This window comes from Ursus americanus, chromosome 33 (genome assembly GCF_024610735.1).
Source record: "Ursus americanus isolate L20-20 chromosome 33, mUrsAme1.1.p, whole genome shotgun sequence".
In the NCBI taxonomy this organism is placed as follows: domain Eukaryota; kingdom Metazoa; phylum Chordata; class Mammalia; order Carnivora; family Ursidae; genus Ursus; species Ursus americanus.
The window spans coordinates 9165282-9185734 of record NC_142159.1 but is presented as its reverse complement, the minus strand read 5'-3'; the positions used below and the strand labels follow the sequence as shown (position 1 = coordinate 9185734).

General features: G+C 49.8%; 1 protein-coding gene across 4 annotated transcripts in view; it reads left to right on the top strand.

The window, feature by feature from the left end:
* Positions 1 to 20453, top strand: part of PTPRU (protein tyrosine phosphatase receptor type U) — a 77204-nt gene that overhangs the window by 17102 nt on the left and 39649 nt on the right. For all 4 annotated transcript variants that reach the window (XM_045782227.2, XM_045782226.2, XM_087858608.1 and 1 more), the window contains exons 3-11: positions 1425 to 1696; positions 2202 to 2283; positions 2387 to 2502; positions 2915 to 3089; positions 3625 to 3918; positions 13302 to 13610; positions 18016 to 18125; positions 18461 to 18662; positions 19025 to 19127. In XM_045782227.2, the coding sequence (XP_045638183.1) occupies positions 1425 to 1696; positions 2202 to 2283; positions 2387 to 2502; positions 2915 to 3089; positions 3625 to 3918; positions 13302 to 13610; positions 18016 to 18125; positions 18461 to 18662; positions 19025 to 19127 (1663 nt within the window). The remainder of the gene's footprint in view (positions 1 to 1424; positions 1697 to 2201; positions 2284 to 2386; positions 2503 to 2914; positions 3090 to 3624; positions 3919 to 13301; positions 13611 to 18015; positions 18126 to 18460; positions 18663 to 19024; positions 19128 to 20453) is intronic.

Genomic DNA, 20453 nt, shown 5'->3' with positions numbered 1-20453 from the left:
GGAGAGAGAAATTTAGTATTTAGTGTGGGCCTTGTGCTGGATCCTGGGGCTGCAGTAGTCGGTAAGAGGGCCACTTCTCGCTTGGTTTAAACATTCTAGGGAAGGGAGTTGGGGATGGAGGGAGAAGGTAGGAGGGAGATTCAGAGACAGAGAAGAGAAGAACGAGCCAATGGAATGAAGGGAGGACATGAAAGAGAAGGAGAGGGATGCAGAGTGAGGACCAAGTAGGGAAAAAGAGGAGAGGAGAGGGGCAGAGGAAGCTAGAGGAAGAGGCAAGAACAAAGTGTCAGACTGAAAGGGGGAGAGAGACACGCAGCTGCTCACAGAGAGAGGAGAGAGGAGAGAAGAGGAGTGGGACAGGAGGCACTGTTGGGGGCGAGGATGTGCCCCTTTCTGGGTGGGGATAGGGACTTGGGGGTTCTGTTTACTACCCTGCCAGGACTGATCCAGAAGGTGCCTTCACAGGCCTCTGGCTCAGAGATGAATGAGATCCCCTCCAGTGGAGTCCCCTGGGGAGCCCTCCCAGAGCAGGGAGCCTCGTGTTTTGGGATCTGAATGAGCTTGTGTTGGCTGATAGCCAAGCCCAGGAGGAGGCAGCACTGGGTGGCTGTGGGCACCCTCTTGGCAGCTGGTGGGGCCTTTGCCCCACAAAAGGGAAGGCAGTAATCCTCCAGCCAGGTCTGAGGAGTCCAGCCCACTCTCCCCCTGCCAGCCCCCCTCCATTCTGCCCGTGCACAGCCCAGATCTGGATCTGGGGAAAGAGAGTGCTGCCTTTCTCCATGTTGGAAATCAAGAGAATTGTATCCCAGGCATTTAGACCCAGGGTGGGGGCTGGAAGGGAAGTTAATGTCCTTTCATTCAGTCTCTGTTCTACACACTCATTCAGCTTGGGTTCAGACCTGTGCTGGGGACCCAGTGGAGCTCTGGAGGCATCACAGGCTGCTGGGGAGACAGACCTACACTTTATTAATGATCCAAGGGCCAGGAGAGAAGCCTGTAGAGAGACAGGGAGGGAGGGCTTCAGAAAAGGTAGCTTTTGAGGGCCTGTCATGTACCAGACTCTTGACTCCAGGATGAATAACCTAGTTAGTCCCTGCCTCCAAGGGCAGCTCAGAACATGGGGAAAGTCGTGGGTCAGCATGAGCTTGGACTGTGATCGTAGGTGGTGAGGGGCCATAAAGGGTTTTGAAGAGAGTCACTTTTGTGTGTTTTTTGCTTCTCCACTTCTCTCCTCTGGGAAGCAGATGCAGGGAGGTGAAGGGACTCAACCTGGTGAGTCAGAGCTGGGACCAGAACTCAGAACCCTTGACTCCCAGTGGGTCCAAATGCCTGGAGTCCTTTGTTTCTGCCCCCCTCCTCTGCCTACCTGACCTTGGTCCTCCCGGAGCCTCCTCAGCTCCTGCCTCTTCCTCCTCTCTTTCTAGGCTCCTACTTGATGGTCAATGCTTCCCAGCATGCTCCAGGCCAGAGGGCCCATGTCATCTTCCAGAGCCTGAGTGAGAATGATACCCACTGCGTGCAGTTCAGCTACTTCCTGTACAGCCGGGATGGGCACAGCCCGGGCACCTTGGGCATCTACGTGCGTGTCAATGGGGGTCCCCTGGGCAGTGCCGTCTGGAATATGTCTGGATCGCATGGCCGTCAGTGGCACCAGGCTGAGCTGGCTGTCAGCACCTTCTGGCCCAATGAATATCAGGTAGGCTGGGTTTGGTCTGTGGTCAGCCTGTGCTTAGGAGTGGGGATAGAGAGGTGTCGGCCTGAGGTCAGAGTAAGCTAGTGACCGAGGTTGAAATTAGTCTGTGTTCAGCATCAGGTGTCAATATGGGGTCAAGGTCAGGGGTCAGCCTGCTGTGGTCCAGATTCGGCATCAGAGATCACTGTCAGTAGAAATAGTCTGTGGCTGGAGTCAGGCGTGAGTTGGAACAGTGCTGACCTGGAAACCCTGTCTGGCTGGGGAAAGTTTTCCTGCTTGAAGGTAACTGTCCAGGACTGGGATGGAACCTCTGGCCTTGACCTTGGTAGCTCTGGCTGCTGACACCCCCTCCCACAACTAGCTGGTTTGGTAGGGAAGGTCACTGTGAGTTGGGCTGAACTCTGCTGGTTGAGGAGCCTGGACTCGAGCAGAGCTAAAGGGGTCCCTTGTGGGCACCTCCCCAGGTAGGGCTGGAGGGATATGACAGGGACCCTCCCGCCTCCCCCAGGTGCTGTTTGAGGCCCTCATCTCCCCAGACCGCAGGGGCTACATGGGCCTAGATGACGTCCTGCTTCTCAGCTACCCCTGCGGTGAGTCCCAGCCCATGGGGGTAAAGGGTGAGGGGTATGGTGGCCGTGGCTTCTGCCTGTGGGGGGCACAGGCCCAGCTCACATGGAGGCTCTATTCCCACAGCGAAGGCCCCACACTTCTCCCGCCTGGGCGATGTGGAGGTCAACGCTGGCCAGAACGCCTCCTTCCAGTGCATGGCAGCGGGCAGAGCAGCAGAGGCGGAGCGCTTTCTCCTGCAGGTGAGGGGGGCAAGGACCTTATCAGGGTGGGGGAGGCTTCTTCTGGGACCTGGGTTCCTTGTGGGGTGCTGAGTCGTTCCTGCATATTCCAGCACCCATACTCATGCCTCCCTGCCCTCACCTAGGCTCTGCTCAGCCCTCTTGGGTGCCCTTATACTCCCAGGACAGAGGGTGGCTCCAGGATCCCCAGACCACTCTCCATCAGAGGCAGAGACCACATTCCCTTAATCAGCTTCTTACCCGCACCTTTCTGTGGCGTCGTAGCTAGTTCCAGGAACCCCATACGTCCCCTGTGTACTAGGGACAGCTAAATGGGGCCAGGACATATACTACTCCCCTCTCCCGGGTCAGAGCGATATCGTGACCCTCCTTCTCCGGCGCTCCTGACCCTGTCCACCTTACCCCTGCGCAGCGGCAGAGCGGGGCGCTGGTGCCCGCCGCTGGCGTGCGGCACATCAGCCACCGGCGCTTCCTGGCTACCTTCGTGCTGGCCTCAGTGAGCCGCTCGGAGCAGGACCTGTACCGTTGCGTGTCCCAGGCCCCGCGAGGCGCGGGCGTCTCCAACTTCGCAGAGCTCATCGTCAAGGGTCAGCCTGCTTACGCACGCTCACGTAGGGGGGTGGGTGCTGGGGCTGCCCCCTCCGAGGGGCGGGGCCGGGTCGGGGGGCGGGACCCGAAGAAAGGTGGGGCCTGCGGGGTGCGACCGGGGGCGGGGCCTGGAAGGAGGTCTGATCGAGGGGGCGGGCCTGAGAGGCTGGCGGGCGGGTAGCCCCTGTTATGGTGTGAGCTACGCGAGGCGGGGTATGGCTGTGGGGACCTGGGGTTGACCCGACCTGCATGCGGTCAGCCCCTGAACGCTAGGACTTGGGGGTTCAGAGGGGAATGAGGGACAGGTGTAGGCTTAGGGCTAAGTGTGGGATCAGCCTTTGGAGCAGGTGCCCCTTAGGGCCTGGGGATTTAGTCGGTGTGGGCAAGAAAGTCTAGTTGAGGATCTGGGGTTTTCATCAGGGTCCTGGGAGGACAGGGAGGGCTACTGGGGATTTGGATATGCTGCCATTCAGAGTTGGGGGCAGGGTCTCACAGCGCATCTTTCGGCTCCGCCTCTCCCTCACGCCCTCCCAGAGCCCCCCACCCCCATCGCGCCCCCACAGCTGCTGCGCGCGGGGCCCACCTACCTCATCATCCAGCTCAACACCAACTCCATCATTGGCGACGGGCCGATCGTGCGCAAGGAGATTGAGTACCGCATGTCGCGCGGCCCGTGGGCCGAGGTGCACGCCGTCAGCCTGCAGACCTACAAGCTGTGGCATCTTGACCCGGACACCGAGTACGAGATCAGCGTGCTGCTCACGCGCCCTGGAGACGGTGGCACTGGCCGCCCTGGGCCGCCCCTCATCAGCCGCACCAAGTGCGCAGGTGGGTGCCTCCTGGCACAGTTCTGCCCTTGGGACACCTGGGTATGGGCTCAGGGCTACGCAGGGATGGACCAAGGGGGCACATTACACAAGGTAGTATGGCCTGCACTTGTGCCTCTAAAACTTTCTAAAACATTGTGATTTCCCCCCAGTTCTTGTTATGGTAAAGGTAGTAATGATCGCTAATACTTTGTGCCAGACACTTACACGTATGTGTATAAGCACACGTGCACACACACAGACATTGATTTAAAACTCACATCACTAGGATCTAGGTACTATTGTCGTACCCATTCTACAGAGGAGGAATCTGAGGTACAGATATGTTACTATGTGACTGGCACAAGGTCACATAGTAGTAAGTGGCAGAGCTGGCATTGGCATCCTTGACTGGCTGGGTCCAGAATTTGTGTTCTTAACTCTACATTGTCTCCATTGATCTAGAGAAATGACTACATACTGTAAAATAAAAGCGTGTTGTTAAATTTCAGCTGGATTCTCTGGTGGGGTCTTTTGAGCCTGAGGTCTGCTCTTCTTTGTTCGAAAGGGTATAAGCAGCTGTTAGGAGCTATGGTGCTGCTACAGCAAAGGACACTCTTGTTTAATCTGAAGAGAAACTGAGAACAGAACAGATTTCAGTGTATTTCTTTAATTGGAAACTTTATTGAGATAATTATAAATTCACATGCAATTGTAAGAAAAACTGCAGGGGGCCTGGCTGGCTCAGTTGATGGAGCATGTGACTTGTGATCTCGGGGTCATGAGTTCCAGCTGCAAGTTGGATTTAGAGAGTACTTTTTTTTTTTTTTAAAGATTCCATTTATTTATTTGACAGAGATAGAGACAGCCAGCGAGAGAGGGAACACAAGCAGGGGGAGTGGGAGAGGAAGAAGCAGGCTCCTAGCGGAGGAGCCTGATGTGGGGCTCGATCCCAGAACGCTGGGATCACGCCCTGAGCCGAAGGCAGACGCTTAACCGCTGTGCCACCCAGGCGCCCCGGATTTAGAGAGTACCTAAAAAAAAAAAGAAAGGAAAAGATACAGAGATTGCCCACAGACTTTTTACCCTGTTTCCTGCAATGGTAACATTTTGCAAACCTGTCGTGTGATATCACAGCCAAGGTATTGACATTTATATAATCCACAGATCTTCTTCAGAGTTCCCCAATTTCACTTGTCCCCATTTGTGTGTGTGCATGTGTGTATTTAGTGCTATCCAGTTTATCACATGTATAGGTTTGTGTGTTTATCGCTGCAGTCAAGATGCTGTTCAGTCAATTTAAGACTCCTTCCTGTGGCTCTTTTTATCTACTTTCACCTCCCTCCCTCCCTCCCACCTCCGCTCCTGGTAACCACTAAATCTGCCCGTCATTTCTAAAATTTTGCCATTTCAAAAATGTTATATAAATGTGAAATCATATAGTATATCACCTTTTGAAATGAGTTTTCAAAAATTTGGTTACAGGGTGATTGAGATATAATTCGCGTCTCATAAGTTCACTCATTAGAGCGTACGATTCAGTGATTTATAGTATATTCAGAGTTGTGCGTCCGTCACCGCAATCCGTTTTAGAACATTTTCATCACTCCTAAAGGAAAGCTTGTACTCTTTAGCAGTCTGCTCCTCACATTTCCTCCTACCACCTCCAGCCCTCCTTTCTGTCTCTGTAGATTTGCCCTCTTTCTGGACATTTTGTATAAATGGAATCATACAATTGATAGTCTTCTTGGCCAGCTCCTTTCACTTAGCTCATGTTTTCAAGGTGTATCTATGTTGCGGCATGTTTTTTTCGTTATCCTTTTTTACTGCTGAACAATATTGCATTGTTTACATTCCCATCAGCAGTGTATGAAGGTTCCGATTTCTCTACATTCTCACCAACAGTGGTTATTACCTGTCTTTTGATTATAACCCTCATAGTGGGCGTGAGATCGTATCTTAGTGGGATTTTGACTTGCATTTCACTGATGGTTAATGATATTGAGCAGTTTTTTATGTGCTCATCGGTCATTTGTATGTCTTCCGTGAGAAATGTCTTCTCAGATTTTTTACCCATTTTTAAGTTGGGTTATTTGTCTTTGTATTATTGAATTGTAAGAGTTCTTTATATATTCTGGATACTAGACCCTTATCAGGTATATTTGCAAACATTTTCTTTGATTATGTGGGTTGTCTTTTAATTTTCTTAACAGTGTCCTTTGTAACACAACAGTTTTTCATCTCGAGGCAGTCCAGTTTGTTTTTCTTTTGTTGTTTTTGATTTTGATGTCATATTAGGAGACCAGTGCCCAATCCAAAGTCACGAAGATTTATCCCTATTTTTTCTAAGACTTTTATTTTAGTTTTAATTCTTACATTTAGGCCCTTGATCCGTTTTGAGTTGGTTTTTGGGGACCAAACTCATTCTTTTGCATGTGGATGTCCAGTTGTCCCACCACCATTTGTTGTAAAGAGTATTCTTTTCCCATTGAATTGTCTTGGCACTAAGACTGGCGATCTTGCTCAGATAATTCCCTGGAGACTCATCCAAGTTGTTATGTACATCAGTCATTCCTTTTTATTGCTGAGTAGTATTCCATGGTGTGGATACACTGCAATTTGTTTAACACGTAAATGGTTATTCACCTGTTGAGGGACATCTGAACTGGCTCCTATTTGGGGCTATTACAAGTAAAGCTGCTGTGAACATTTGTGTATAGATTTTTGCATGAACATGAGTTTTCGTTTTTCTGGGATAAATGCCCAAGGGTGCGACTCATGAGTCATACAATAATTGCATGTTTAATTTTATCAGAAACTGTCAAAATGGCTGTATTGTTTTACATTCTCACCAGCAATGTATGAGTGATCCAATTTTCTGTATCCTTGTCCACATTTGGAATGGTCGTTATTTTTTTTAGTCATTCTGAGAGGTGTGTCGTGATATCCCATCTTGGTCTTAATTTGCATTTCCTTAATGCCTAATGTTGTTGAACATCTGTCCATGTGCTATTTGCCATCTGTACATCCTGTTCAGTGAACTCTTCATGTCTTTGCTCGTTTTCTAATTGGATTATTCATTCTTTCCTTCTGAGTTTTGAGAGTTCTTTACACGTTCTAGGTACTAGTCCTCTGTTGGGTAGGCAGTGTATAAATATTTTCGTCTTGCTTTAGCTCATCTTTTCATACTCTTCACCTGGGCTTTTATAGAACAACCATTTTTAATTTTGATGAGGGCCAGTTTGTCAACATTTCCTTTTATGAGTTGTGCTTTTGGTGTCAAGTTTAAGACTTCCTTGCCTAGCCTTAGATCTCAAAGATTTTCTCCTGTTCTTTTTTTCCTAGAAGTGTTATAGTTTTACATTTTACATTTGAACCTCTAATCCATTTTGAGTTCATTTTTTGTTAAGTTACAAGGTTTTTATTTTTTTTTGCCAGTCTATACTCTTAAGTGTTTTTAAAAGCTGATCTGGGGAGCCATCAAAAATCCAGTTGGATGTCATATTGGAAGAGACCCTGGGTGGTGGGTCGGAGTGTGCCAGTGAGAATTACTTTCTAAGCGAGGGATCTGGGTTAGGTTACTTAACCTCTTGGAGCTTTTTCCCCCTTGTTTTACAGGATGAGAAGAATATGAATCCTTACCACGCAGGGTTGGTGTTAAGGTTCGTTCCACCAGTGTTTATTGAGTGCCTGTTGTGTGTCAGGCACTATTGTAGTGGTTAGGGATATAGGACTGTGACCACAACAGACCAAGGCCATTGACATGTGAGTTCCTCCTGCCCTGCGGGAACTCTGCATGGAACTCACACACTGGTGGGAGGAGACAGTAAAATGAATGAGATATATAGTTTGTCAGATGATGCTAAGCCTGTGAAGAATAAAGCAGGGCAGGCCGTGGGGGGGGGGCAGATTGGGCGTGAGGGTAGGAGGATTGTTATTTTAGAAAGACTCAAGGGACCGTTTTACTGAGAAGGTGACTTTTGAGCAAGACCTGAAGGAAGTGAAGGACTGAGCCGTGCAGGAAGCTGGAGAAATTGCTGGGGGAAGCAGGGTGACATCACCTACTTTGTTTAAAAGGATGACTCTGGCCCTTTTGCAAAGAATAGATTCTAATGAGGGCGAGGGGCCAAGAAGGGCAGATCAGTGAGGAGGCTGCTTTAACAGTGTGGCTGAGAGATGTGGAGGCTGGCAGCTGGAGGAAGTGGTGGAGGTGGTGAAAAGTGGTTCGCTTCCGGGTTTATGGTGAAGGTCGAGCTGACTGCATTTGCTGACGGACCGGCTGTGCAATACGCGAGAGGGAAGTAGAGAGAAGTCAGGGATGGCTCCAAGGGGTTTTGCTTGAGCAGCTGGAAGGATGGAGTTGTCATTTACTGGAAAGAAGCCGACTGCAGAGGGGCAGGTGTGACGGGGTGCCATAGATCAGGAGTTCTGTGCTGGAAGAGTTGACTTTGAGATGCCTATTAGACGTTCAAGTGGAGATATCCATCAGGCAGATGGATTTACGAGTGGAGCTCAGGGAAGAGGTTTGGGCTGCAGATATAAATTCGAAAGTCATCAGTATAGACATGGATGGTATTTAAAGCCACGAGACTAGTTGAGATCTTTTACCCTGGTGGTTCTCAACTGGGGGTGATTTTGTCTCCTGGGAGACATTTGCAGTGTCTGGAGACATGGGTTATTACAACTGGGGGTGGAGTGATAATGGCATCTGAAGGGTAGAGGAAGCCAGGGAAACTGCTAAACTTCCTGCAGTGCACAGACAGCCCCCACAACAGAGAATCATCTAGTCCAAAATGTTACTAGTGCCAGGGTTCAGAACCCTGGATTCAGTCCTGAGATTTTAGGGAATAAGTGAACATGGAACAGAGAGGAGGTGTGAGGCCTGCAGCCCCGGGCCTTCCAGTGTTTCAGGTTTAATGCAAATAATGGCCTATAAACGTACTGAATACATGTGCAGGTGGGGCCTGACATACAGTAAGCACGTAGCAAATGACAGTTGTCATTATTACGGTGTTTTTAACTCTTCAAAGCCAGTTCTGCTTAGGTATTCAGAATAAAAGAAATCGGAGCCGGGGCGTCCACAGACAATCTCTCTTCTCCTCTTCTGAGTGGACGGATGGGGAAGGCACTTGCCTGGGATGGTAGAGTGGGTCAGGACCGCAGGCTACATGGCAACAGCGGTAGCTAACTCCCATTTTACAGATGAGTCAACTGAGATTTAGAGTTAGTCACTTGCCCACATCTACCCGGTGAGTCCATAGCAGTCAGAACCAAAGTTTGATGATCCCGATTTCCCGGGAAGTGTTTGAAACCACAGCAGCCACGGGGACAGCAGGTGCCATCATGGGGTGATGTGGCCACGTTGTGCCAGGCATTGCTGAACACTTCACACAGGCTGGCGAGGATGGAAGCTGGTGCCCGGGACCAGACAGACAAAACCCAAACGACTTCTCCTGCCCGTCCTAACAACATGCTTCTCTTGGTTCGTTGATGTACCCCGCCCCGTCCCCAGCACCCTGCTTAGGGGCCTTGGCTAGCAGTTTTGCTCTTGGCCAGTTGTGTTGTCCTCTCCCCCATCTCCCCGAAACTCCCTTCCTGCAATATGATTTACTGTAAGATCAGTAATATAATGTCAGGAAAAGGCATTTTAAAAAATCACTCTAAACCTTGCATCCTCGCCCAGTTTTTCCGTCTTCGAATCTCTGCCCATATGCCTTCGGTTCACAATTTTACACTCTTGTCATTGGGATGTAGAAAGCATTCTGTAGTCTCCTTCCTCTGCTTTGTGGTGTCCCATGTGTTGTGTTGTTTATAATTATGTGTATTGGCTTATGGAAGTCCAGGGGGTGTCTCCATATTGCTGAACTATTATGTTTCCAGATCCTTATTACTATAAGTAAGACTACATTGAAAAACTTAGTGCTTATAGTGTTTCTTCCCCCTCTGAGTAATTTCTTGAGGATAGTCAGGAGCGGCTTAAGAAAGGGCTTTGACATATATTGCTTTACCAAATGGTTGTATAGAATCTGCACTTTGGAGAGCCCATCGGATTTGAACTTTGGGGCACCCGACCCTACTCCAAAGCCCCTTCCAGGAGAAACAGGTGAATGGTTCAGGGTTATTGCATCCTATTAGAATTATTAAAAGCAACACATTTTGGTGTAATCTAACTGGTGTTAACTATGAGCCTCCTTGTTCGCATGTCTCCCCCCCCATTTTGACCTTTGATCTCTGAGTGGCCTGGCAGCCCTATGGAATTTAGAGGGATGGGCCTTCAAGGTCCCCAAGTCCTGTTTTGCCAGTGTGTGCTGGCAGCTGAAGAGAGTACGTCTGGGTGCCAGATGGTTTTTGGAAACAGAGAGACTCATGAATTCACACCCCTCAATCAACATATCAGTCTGTAGTCAACAAACTATTTGAGCCTCTAGATCTGCCCAGATTTGATCGGTTGCGGGGGGGGGGGGGCAGAGAAGAGGAAAGTGAGCTTTCTTTTCAAAGACCCCTCAATCCAGTGAGGTCGATGGGGGCTAACGTGGCTTTGAAGGGTGAGGTACCCAAGTGTGAGGGTGGCAGTTTCATCCTCCAGGTTAGAGGTTGTTATTTTGTGCCACAGGAAGTGATTTTTACCAAAACCTGAGTCGGTTGCCAGTATTTAAAAATCTGGAGGTTTCACATAAAAATCTGAATTCCTGGCTTTTCTTAAAAAATGGGAGGATCTCGGGCGCCCGATTGGCTCTGTCGGTGGAGTGTACAACTCTTGATCTCCAGGTTGTGGGTTTGAGCCCCACATTGGGTGTAGAGATTACTTAAAAATAGAATCTTTAAAAAAAAAAAAAGGGAGGATCTGGCCATCCCGAGTCTATAGTCCTTCATGGGAACATTGCCTGGAGCTGAGGAGCAGCTGTCCCTTTTGGATGGGACACTTACTGTCCTGTTGGTCATAGTCCCAGCCCAGCCTGTGTCCCCAGTTGACACGTAACTTCTTGTGCCTTTCTCTAAACGCTATAGGAGGGCAAAGGAAGCCGCGCACGCCAGCCAACCCAGCAAGGATGGAAAGGGGCTAGTGTCCCCAGGGGCGGGGATGTGAGCAGAGCTGCCGGCAACAAATAAAGCAGTGGCATTTGGCTCCGTAGACACCCTGGGACAGACAGTACACATGGGCAGCCAGGACCAGGGCCTGGAAGTCAGGGAATAAAGGAAGGATCTCTGAACAAGATGGCAGAGTGCGTGCACACAAAATCCGCCCCCTCCACTTCAAACACCTAAGAATGTGGGTTAAAACAAAACCACATAGAGAAGCACGAGGAAGATCTCTGGGGGCCAGGAGTGGGAGAGGAAACATAAGCGTGGTAAATGGGCTTGCAGCCAGCAGCCCTCGGACTGCAGTGAGCAATGGGACCAGACCCTCACCGTTCTTGGCGGGTGGGGATCGGGTCTGCCTTGCTTGTGGGGAGAAGGGAGCCAGACTCTGCAAGAAGTCAAGAGGTGGGCCTTGCTCCTAGCAGGTGCTGACATATCTCTTTGGTGGCCTGCTGTATGACTGGAGGCTGCCACTTGCCCGTGGCTCGGGGAAGAAAGGAAAGCTCCGGTGGAAATGAACCTCGTATTGTGCTGTGCTTGGGCCGGCGTTGTCCCCAGTCCAGAGCAGCCTGGGCTGGGGTGTCCCTTTGCGTTTTCTTTGTAAAGAGCATCCTGCAAATGAATCACATAGAAATGAGAATAGGGTCATACTTAATCATCTCAAGGAGCCAAGCTGCAGTGCGTTCTCGTCTGTTCCCTAACGCGTGTCCTGAGAGTCTCTAACTGGGGACGCCTTGCAGGTGCTCATGGAACTTGAGGGTAATGAAACTGCATCTCACAGAGTTAGGGTACGAGAAGGAGAAGATCGTCAGTAATCTTGGCTTCTTCCTTCATTTCCTAGATGAGGAAATTGAGGCCCAGAGATGGGAAGGTCACACAGCTGGTCAGTGCAGATGTAGGACTGGAGGCTGAGCACCTGGGCTCCATCCTGCCTTTGCTGCAGAAGCCTCGGGCTCTTTACCGTTTTGTAAGTGGCTTCACAGGCTCATCAAGCATCTGTACAGTGCGGCAGCACGCTCCTCCCTCGTGTTGGGGGAGCTGTCCCTCCTGAGGCACTGGCGTGGTTTTGGGATTGTTGTTGGACACTTGTGCATGGGGAGGTGGGTAGTGGTGGTTAAGGGTGTGGATTTTGGAGCCAGCCTGTCCAAGTTTGCACCCCAGCTTCTCCACGCGACTGTGTCACTGACTCGAGGCAACTTAACTTAATCTCTCTGTGCCTCCTTTTCTGCATCTATTTGACACGGGCTAACGATGGCACCTGTCTATGGAATTACAGTGCGGCTTCAATGAGGTAAAGCGTTTTCAAGCCTCCAGAGCAATGCTTGGCACATACAAAGCGCCCAGTGTTAACTGCCGTCGTCGTCGTCGTCGTCGTTGTTGTTATTATCATTTTAAGATTTATTTATTTATTTGAGAGAGAGAGAGAGAGAGAGAGAGGGAGAGAGGGAGTGCGTGCAGGGGGGAGGGGCAGAGGAAGAGGGAGAGACAGAGAATCTCAAGCAGGCTCTGCAGTCAGTCCCATGACCTTGAGATCACAACCTGAACTGAAATCAAGAGTCAGACACTTAACTGACTGACCCACCCAGGCGCCCCCCTGCCACTATTATTATTACCCTTCTATAACAGATTGTATTTCTCTTTTTGCTTTGGCAGCCAGGGAACTCACCACCCAGTCTGAACCTTATCTTTAGACCTGCATGGGACCTAATGCACTCTGTTTCCCTAACATTTTCTGGCCTTATTTATTTGGTTGTCATTTCCCCCATCATCCTGATTTCTATATCTTACCGTATTGTATATATTACTATAAGCTGTTTTAGAACAAGTTGGCATTAATAAATTAGGAAAAACAGAGTATTTGGTTGTTTCAGACTATCCCGATGCCCTCCGGGATGATCTTGAAATAGGAGGTGAACTATGTTATTTAAAAAAAAACTGTAGCTAACATTTTTTTTTTTTTTTGAGGGCCTGTTGTGTATCAGCCATTGTCATATGTGCTTTGCACACATTACCTTTAACTTCACAACCATCCTGTGAGGCAGAGCATATTATCCCATTTTGTGGGGGAGGACACGAAGGCTCGAGGGGCAAAGGGACTCAGCCAGTGGTTGCCAGCGGCAAGGGGCAGAGCTCGGATTCAGATGTGGCCCCGTCTGACTCCAGCGCACGCACTTCTACTCCCTGTTCAACGTTCTGGGTGGTCTCTTGAACCCTTGAGGACAAAGGAGGGAGGATTTCAGCAGCTGACTGATATTTTCTGTCCTGTCCCACTTCTTCCCTTCCTGTTGCCTCTACCTTCTGCCCTTTGGTTCCTGGGTTCCTCAGAACCCATGAGGGCCCCCAAAGGCCTGGCTTTCGCTGAGATCCAGGCCCGCCAGCTGACCCTGCAGTGGGAACCTCTGGGCTACAACGTGACACGTTGCCACACGTATGCGGTGTCTCTGTGTTATCACTACACGCTGGGCAGCAGCCACAACCAGACCGTCCGGGAGTGTGTGAAGATGGAGCGGGGCATCAGCCGCTACACCATCAAGGACCTGCTGCCCTACCGGAACGTTCACGTGCGGCTCATCCTCACTAACCCCGAGGGGCGCAAGGAGGGCAAGGAGGTCACTTTCCAGACCGACGAGGATGGTAAGAGTCCCAGCCCTGGTTCCTGGCGTACTCAGTGCCTCCCACAGATGCCCTATGTGAGGCTGAGATGTTTTTTAAAAATATTTTATTTATTTATTTTTTTCGAGAGGGAAAGTTGGGGGGGGGCAGAGAGCATGGGGTGGGGAGGGGCAGAGGCAGAGGGAGAGAGTGAATCTGAAGCAGACTCCCCACTCAGTGCAGAGCCCAACTCGGGGGTCGATCTCACAACCCCAAGATCACCACCTGAGCCAAAGTCAAGAGGCGGACACCCAACCGACTGAGCCATGCAGGCGCCCCCAGGCTAAAATTTTTATAGGAAAGTTTTTTGCTTACAATTAAAACAACTATAACAACAAGTAATGATGGGTAATATTTATTCTCTGGAAGACTTTGGGTTAGATTGGTATATTTCTTCCTTATATGTTTGAAAGAATTCAGCAATGAAGTCATTTGGACTTGGAGTTTTCTTCGTGGCTATGATTTTTAGTCACGGTTTTACTTTTTAAAATAGGTATTACAGTATTAAATTTTCTTTTTTTTTTTAAGATATTTATTTTTGAAGATTTTATTTATTTATTTGACAGACAGAGTGAGAAAGCTCAAGCGGGGGGGGCAGCAGAGGGAGAGAGAGAAGCAGACTCCCCACTGAGCAGGGAGCCTGATGTGGGGCTCAATCCCAGGACCCTGGGATCATGACCTGAGCCGAAGGCAGATGCTTAACCAACTGAGCCACCCAGGCGCCCCAATATTAAGATTTTCTCTTCTAGTATCTGTTTGGTGTGCTGGGCTTTAAGGAATTTGATCATTTCACCTAAATTGTCACATTTCTTGACATAAAGTTGGTTATAATAATCTCTGATTATATTTATTTAATTTCTGTAGGATCAATAGTGTATGTCCCCCTTTTCTTTCCTGATTTTGGTGATTTGTATCTTCTCACTGTTTTCTTGCTAGGGGTGTATACATTTTTAATCTTCCCAAACAGCCAACTTTTGGTTTAGTTGATTTGCTTTATTGTATATTTATTTTCTTTATTTCCTTTTTTATGCTTTCTTTAGATTTGTTCAGCTGTTCTTTTAGCTTTTTGAGATGGAAGCTTATAAGATCATTGATTTTTGAGCCTTTCTTCATTTCTTATATATGCATTTAAAGCTATAAATTTCCTTTGAAGCCCTGCTTTAGCTGCATCCCATGGTTCCTAAGGGAACCATCCTTTAGGTTCATTTGATATGTTCTGTCTTTGTTATTATTCAGTTCAAAATATTTTCTAATTTCTGTTGTCATTTCTTGACTCAAGTGTTAGAATCACATTGCCTGATTTTTAAGACTTCCATAATTATCTCTTTGTGATGGATTTCTAGCTTAATTCCTCTGTGGTCAGAGTACATACTCTGATTTTGGCCTTTTGAAATTTGATCCTTGTTTTATGGCCCGGCATATGGTTAAATTTTGGGAAATGTTCCATGTGTAACTGAAAAAATTGTGTTTGGTTATTGTTGGGGGCAGTGTTCTACTTATGTCAAACCAATACTGATTATGCACTTGTTTCACGCCAAGGACTATTGTGAATGCTTTTCCTGTAATCCCCATGACAAGCCTAGGTGGTAGGCGACTATATACTATCCCCATTTTATAGGTGAGGTCACATAGCTAGGAGATAGGCAGCCGAACTGGATTTCAGACCTGGCTATCTGCTTCAGAGTTTTCATTCTTAACAGCAGTGCTGTAATGCCAGCACAGGTCCAAAGCCTTCCCCCAGATTCCTGAAGATTTCCAGGTACTCTAGGCTCCTTGGTTGATAATTTTTCTTGACTCCCTACATGTGGACTTTTCTGTTCTGCACAGCAGAGGCCCAGACACAAAATTCAGCTCCTTCCTTGATTTCCACAAAGCCCCCCTTACCCATGGCAGTATGTCTGCCCTATGCCCCGTGCTGATGTGCTGAGGTTTTGCTGGGGGTGGGAGTGAGGACTGGCTGGATTTACCCTGAAGCATTGCAAATGCAGAGAGGGGAAAACTTAATCTTTTCCCTTCTACTTGTCTTAGGTTCATTTGTTGGGGCTCTATAAATTAGCCTGTGAAAAGACATTAACAAGAGAAAAACAGATAGGAATTTATTACCATGTGTGTCACACACACACACACACACACACACACACACACACACACGGGAGTACTCAGTGATGAGTAACTCAAAGGAGTGGCTGGAGGTGGGCTTATGTAGTGTCTCAACAAAAGAACAATGAATCTGTAGGGAAGCAACATGGCGGGAAAAGGACTTAGAGATTCTAGGGACAGCAGATTATGGGAAGGCAAATATATGGGGAAGCCAGTGGTAGGTAAGGGCTAGTTCATGAAGTTTGTGTAGATTCTTCCGGGCTGCTAAGGGTCTAGCATTGACTTGGTGCTTACCTTCTTTCCTTCCTGGTAGCAAGGGGAGAGGGGCACTTTTACAAACTTCTGTCCTGCTTTTAGGCAAATGGGGAGGGCAGAGAACTTTTCTTGTATCTGCTTCTTCTTAATTCAGCTCAAAATAATCCTTATGCCAAAGTGGTATATTTTGGGGTGACCTTTTCTACTACCCTTCACAGTCAGCCTCAAGTTCAACATCAGAGCCCTCCATTGTTAAAGTCTGGTGACTTCTGTCCCTGCCACCCCCCACCCCAGGTATGTTGTTGTGGCTGCTTTGTCCCTCTCTGACCTGGCCTCGCTTGGGCTCCTTGGCCTTCTTTCTCTGTCCCTCTCCTCCTTCCTCCAATAACTGTTCATGACTAAATTTTTGAAATTTTTCATGGAAGCATTTGTATAATTCTTCTAGGAAGCGCGCTTACCTGGGGCGGGCAGCTCAGTGAATTCTCACAGACTGGACACGCCCGGGTAACCCCTGCGCAGATCACGAAATAGCAGTAGCAGCTCCCCAGAAGCCCCCTTCATGTACCTTCCCTCTCACAACCTCCCAAGAGTAACCATTACCCCAACCTGTAATGCAGTATGTTAATTTCTTTTTTTTTTTTAAAGATTTTATTTATTTATTTGACAGAGATAGAGACAGCCAGCGAGAGAGGGAACACAAGCAGGGACAGTGAGAGAGGACGAAGCAGGCTCATAGCAGAAGAGCCTGATGTGGGGCTCGATCCCAGAACGCCGGGATCACGCCCTGAGCCGAAGGCAGACGCTTAACCACTGTACCACCCAGGCGCCCCATTTTTCTGCTTGGTCTTGAACCTTCTGTCAATGGGGTCATACAGTGTGTGTTCTTTTTATGACTGGCTTCTTTCTCTTGCCTGTGCTTGAGAGAGCTAGCCATGTTGTGCGTACAGTTCCAGGGGATTCATTCTTACTACTGAGTTGTCCATTGCGTGAATCTACCACGTTTATTTTTCCTCTTTTAAATTGCGCTGCAAAGAAAAATCCTTGTAGATTCTTTTTTTTGGGGGGGGTATGTAGATATACACATTTCTGATCGGCTAACGCCTGGGAGTAGAATGGTGAGGTTATAGGATGCGTGTTCACGGTAAGTAGATCTATCCGGAAAGTTTTCCCCAAGCGCTCGTGACAGTTTACACGCCCACTAGCAGTGTGTGAAAATTTCAGTGACGCTGCACCCTCACCAACACTTGGAATTGTCTTTTTCATTTTATCAGTTCGGCAGATGGATGGCGGGCTTGTCTTGTGAACTGTTCATGTTAACCCAGAGCGCGTTAGCCTCATCGAGGGTCGCCTTGGGGCTCTGCTTTTCCCTGCCTTAGGATGTCGGCTTCCCCCCAATGGTTCATCAAGGTGTTTTCCCAAAGACCCTTCTCTTCCTAGAGGAAATTCCTGGTGACTGCCGTTAAGATGGTGCATTAGAACAGAGCCAAACAAAGCCAGACCTGAAAGGGTTTATGCTAAAATGTGAATGGTGTCTCCCGGGGATGGAGTTGTAGGCGCCCGTTTCGATTTTCTACACTGAACGTCGTTTTTGTGTAATCAGAAATTTTTAGGCAAGAAAACGTTTCCTACCCATAATCCCGCCAGTGTAACGCAATTGTTTCCATTTCTCTGACAAAGGTCTATATTTCCTGAAAACCACTCAACTGGAACAAAATAGGAACATTCTCGGCTGAATGCAGCCTGCACAGTATAATGAAAATGCCAGCTACCCCTTTTGAGTTCTTAGGAACGAACAGGTGGAATCAAATGGAAATTCCTGATATTTACCTTGGGGCTTTATGTGCATCACATCATTTAATTCTGGTGAGGGAGGGGCTGTTTTCATCCCCATGGCACAGGCGAGGAAACCGAGGCTAAGAGAGGGTGAGTGGTCCGAGCAGGCCAGCTAGGAAATAGCAAGGTTGGAATCTGAATTCAGGTGCCTGGCTCTAAAGCTGCCTTTCCCCTGCCCTGTGCCACCTTCCCCTCGCAGTGCCTGGCGGGATTGCGGCCGAGTCCCTGACCTTCACTCCCCTGGAGGACATGATCTTCCTCAAGTGGGAGGAGCCCCAGGAACCCAATGGCCTCATCACTCAGTATGAGGTGGGTTTGGGCTTCATTACAGTGGGGGTCCCTGGTGGCAGGTGGACACACAGCTCGGAGAGGGAGGTGCATGATGGGGGGACACAAGTGATCATTGAGGTTCCTTCTACTGGTCAGGGTCTGTGCCCTGTGGGTTATGGGGACAGGGGCCCCAAAAGAAGAGAGGTGAAAATGCCCAGAGGTCTGGGCTAATGGGCATCCACAGTCCCACCGAACCTGTCCCCTTTGCCCAGCCTTCTCCCTCGCTCTCCTGAACTGTGATGGGTGGGAGGCTCTGGGGCCAGTGATGACCTTCCCCATCCCTGTGCCCGCCTTCCTGCCCGTCCTGCCCCCAGATCAGCTACCAGAGCATCGAGTCCTCAGACCCGGCGGTGAACGTGCCGGGCCCACGACGTACTATCTCCAAGCTCCGCAATGAGACCTACCACGTCTTCTCCAACTTGCACCCAGGCACCACCTACCTGTTCTCCGTGCGGGCCCGCACAGGCAAAGGCTTTGGCCAGGCAGCACTCACCGAGATCACCACCAACATCTCAGGTAAGCCCACCTGGCCCTGGCCTGACCCCTTTAGAGGTGGCCCCCAGTCCCAGGGTTCTGTGGGCAGAGGGGGCATGGCAGGGGTGGGGGCCCTCCCCAGGGGTGTTTATAGAGGGCCCCCGCTGAGATGCATGTACCATTTAGGAATTAAGTTCAGGGGTCAGGGAGGATTAAGTCAGAGGGTTCAGGAGACTGTGGAATCTGAGGGCGGAGTTCAGGAATCAGGAGTCGGGGAAGCTCAGGTCAGAGGGAACAAGCCTGAAGGGGAAGAGATCTGAGGACAGGAGGCAAGGAGGCTAGGGGCCCAACCTTTCTGGTGTAGTGGCCAGGCTCTGTGATTATGTCCCTGTCCCCTTTCCCAGCTCCCAGCTTTGATTATGCCGACATGCCGTCACCCCTGGGCGAGTCTGAGAACACCATCACCGTTCTGCTGAGGCCGGCACAGGGCCGCGGCGCGCCCATCAGGTGGGAAAGTCTAGTTGGAGAGGTGGGAGGTCAGGGCCATAGGGAAGAAGCCCCTCCTCTGATCCAGGGCCCCCCCACCGTGGGCCAGCTCAGCCTCATCCTCCCTCAGTTTCCCACTCAGGGCTCAGAGTGTCTGGAGGAGGGAGTTCTGTGATCCTGGGCAGGTGGAAAGCCTGCAGCCACTTGCCTCTGAAGCCATGGGTGTCTGATGTGATTGCCATGAGATCCTTGGACGGTGTCCAGCCTGGAGAGGTGTGACTGTCCAGGCCTCTCCTGAGGGTCTTCCCTCAGACATCTTGGAAAAGTGAAACTCTGGGGCCTTATTTCTTCCCAGCTTTTCCCCCAGAAGGTCCTGACCAGGGAGACACAGCCTTCTAGAAGGCTGGGGCAGCCACCAGACAGGGCCATCTCTCTGGAGGGGCCCAGAGCTTGGCTTCTCCACTTTCTTCTCCCGAGATGAAGCTGGGGCTGCCTCTGCTGGAGAGAAGGTGCTGGAGACAAGCTGGTGTGTGTGTGTGTGTGTGTGTGTGTGACACATACTGCATACGTGCGATGTGTGGTGTGGAGGTGTGAGTGTGTGTATGTGAGAGAGCGTGAGGGTGTTTGTGGGATGTGTGTACGTGCCTGCTATCAGCCAGTTGCTGTGTTTGACTTCACCCGCACGAGTCGTTTTATCCTCATGGTGGCCTGTGGCGGGGGGACAGTTACCCTTATTTCACACATTGGGAAACAGGCTCAGCAGCCTTAAGTCCCTTGCCCCCAAGGTCACACAGCTGGAAGGTGACAGAGCTGGGGTTTGGAACCCAGGTCTGGCTGCACAGCCTGTGTCTTTTCTTGAAGCCACAGAGCCAGCCTCCCTGCCCCTCTGGTCCATCCCATCCTCCCACAAAGATGTGTGCACCGGGAGAGGGTGACGGCTGTATTCGGGTGTGGGAAGATCCTGCTAAACCTCTGAGAAGGTAGTGGGTTGCCCATGTGCCCTTGACACCCCCTCACGTCCCCACCCCCCTTCTCCTGCTTTGCCTCCCCTGTATTTGCTACGGCAGAGCCTGTCCCGGGCTGCTTCCCAGACTCTCTGGGGAGACCCAGGACAAAGTCAGGGTGTTTGAGGGGCCTTTTGCATTTCCAGGAGCCTCAGGGCCCGTGTGCAGCTGAGTCTGGGAGCTGGGAAACCCAGCAGCGCCTTCTCCTGTCCCGGTCCTCTTGAGAGATCCTGTGAGCAGGCCCATTTAGTGTCCCTCAGGGATGATGATGACAAGGTGGGGGCTGGAACATGGTGAGAGGGGGAAGGCATAGTGGCTGTGTGACCTTGGGCATGTCCCTTTA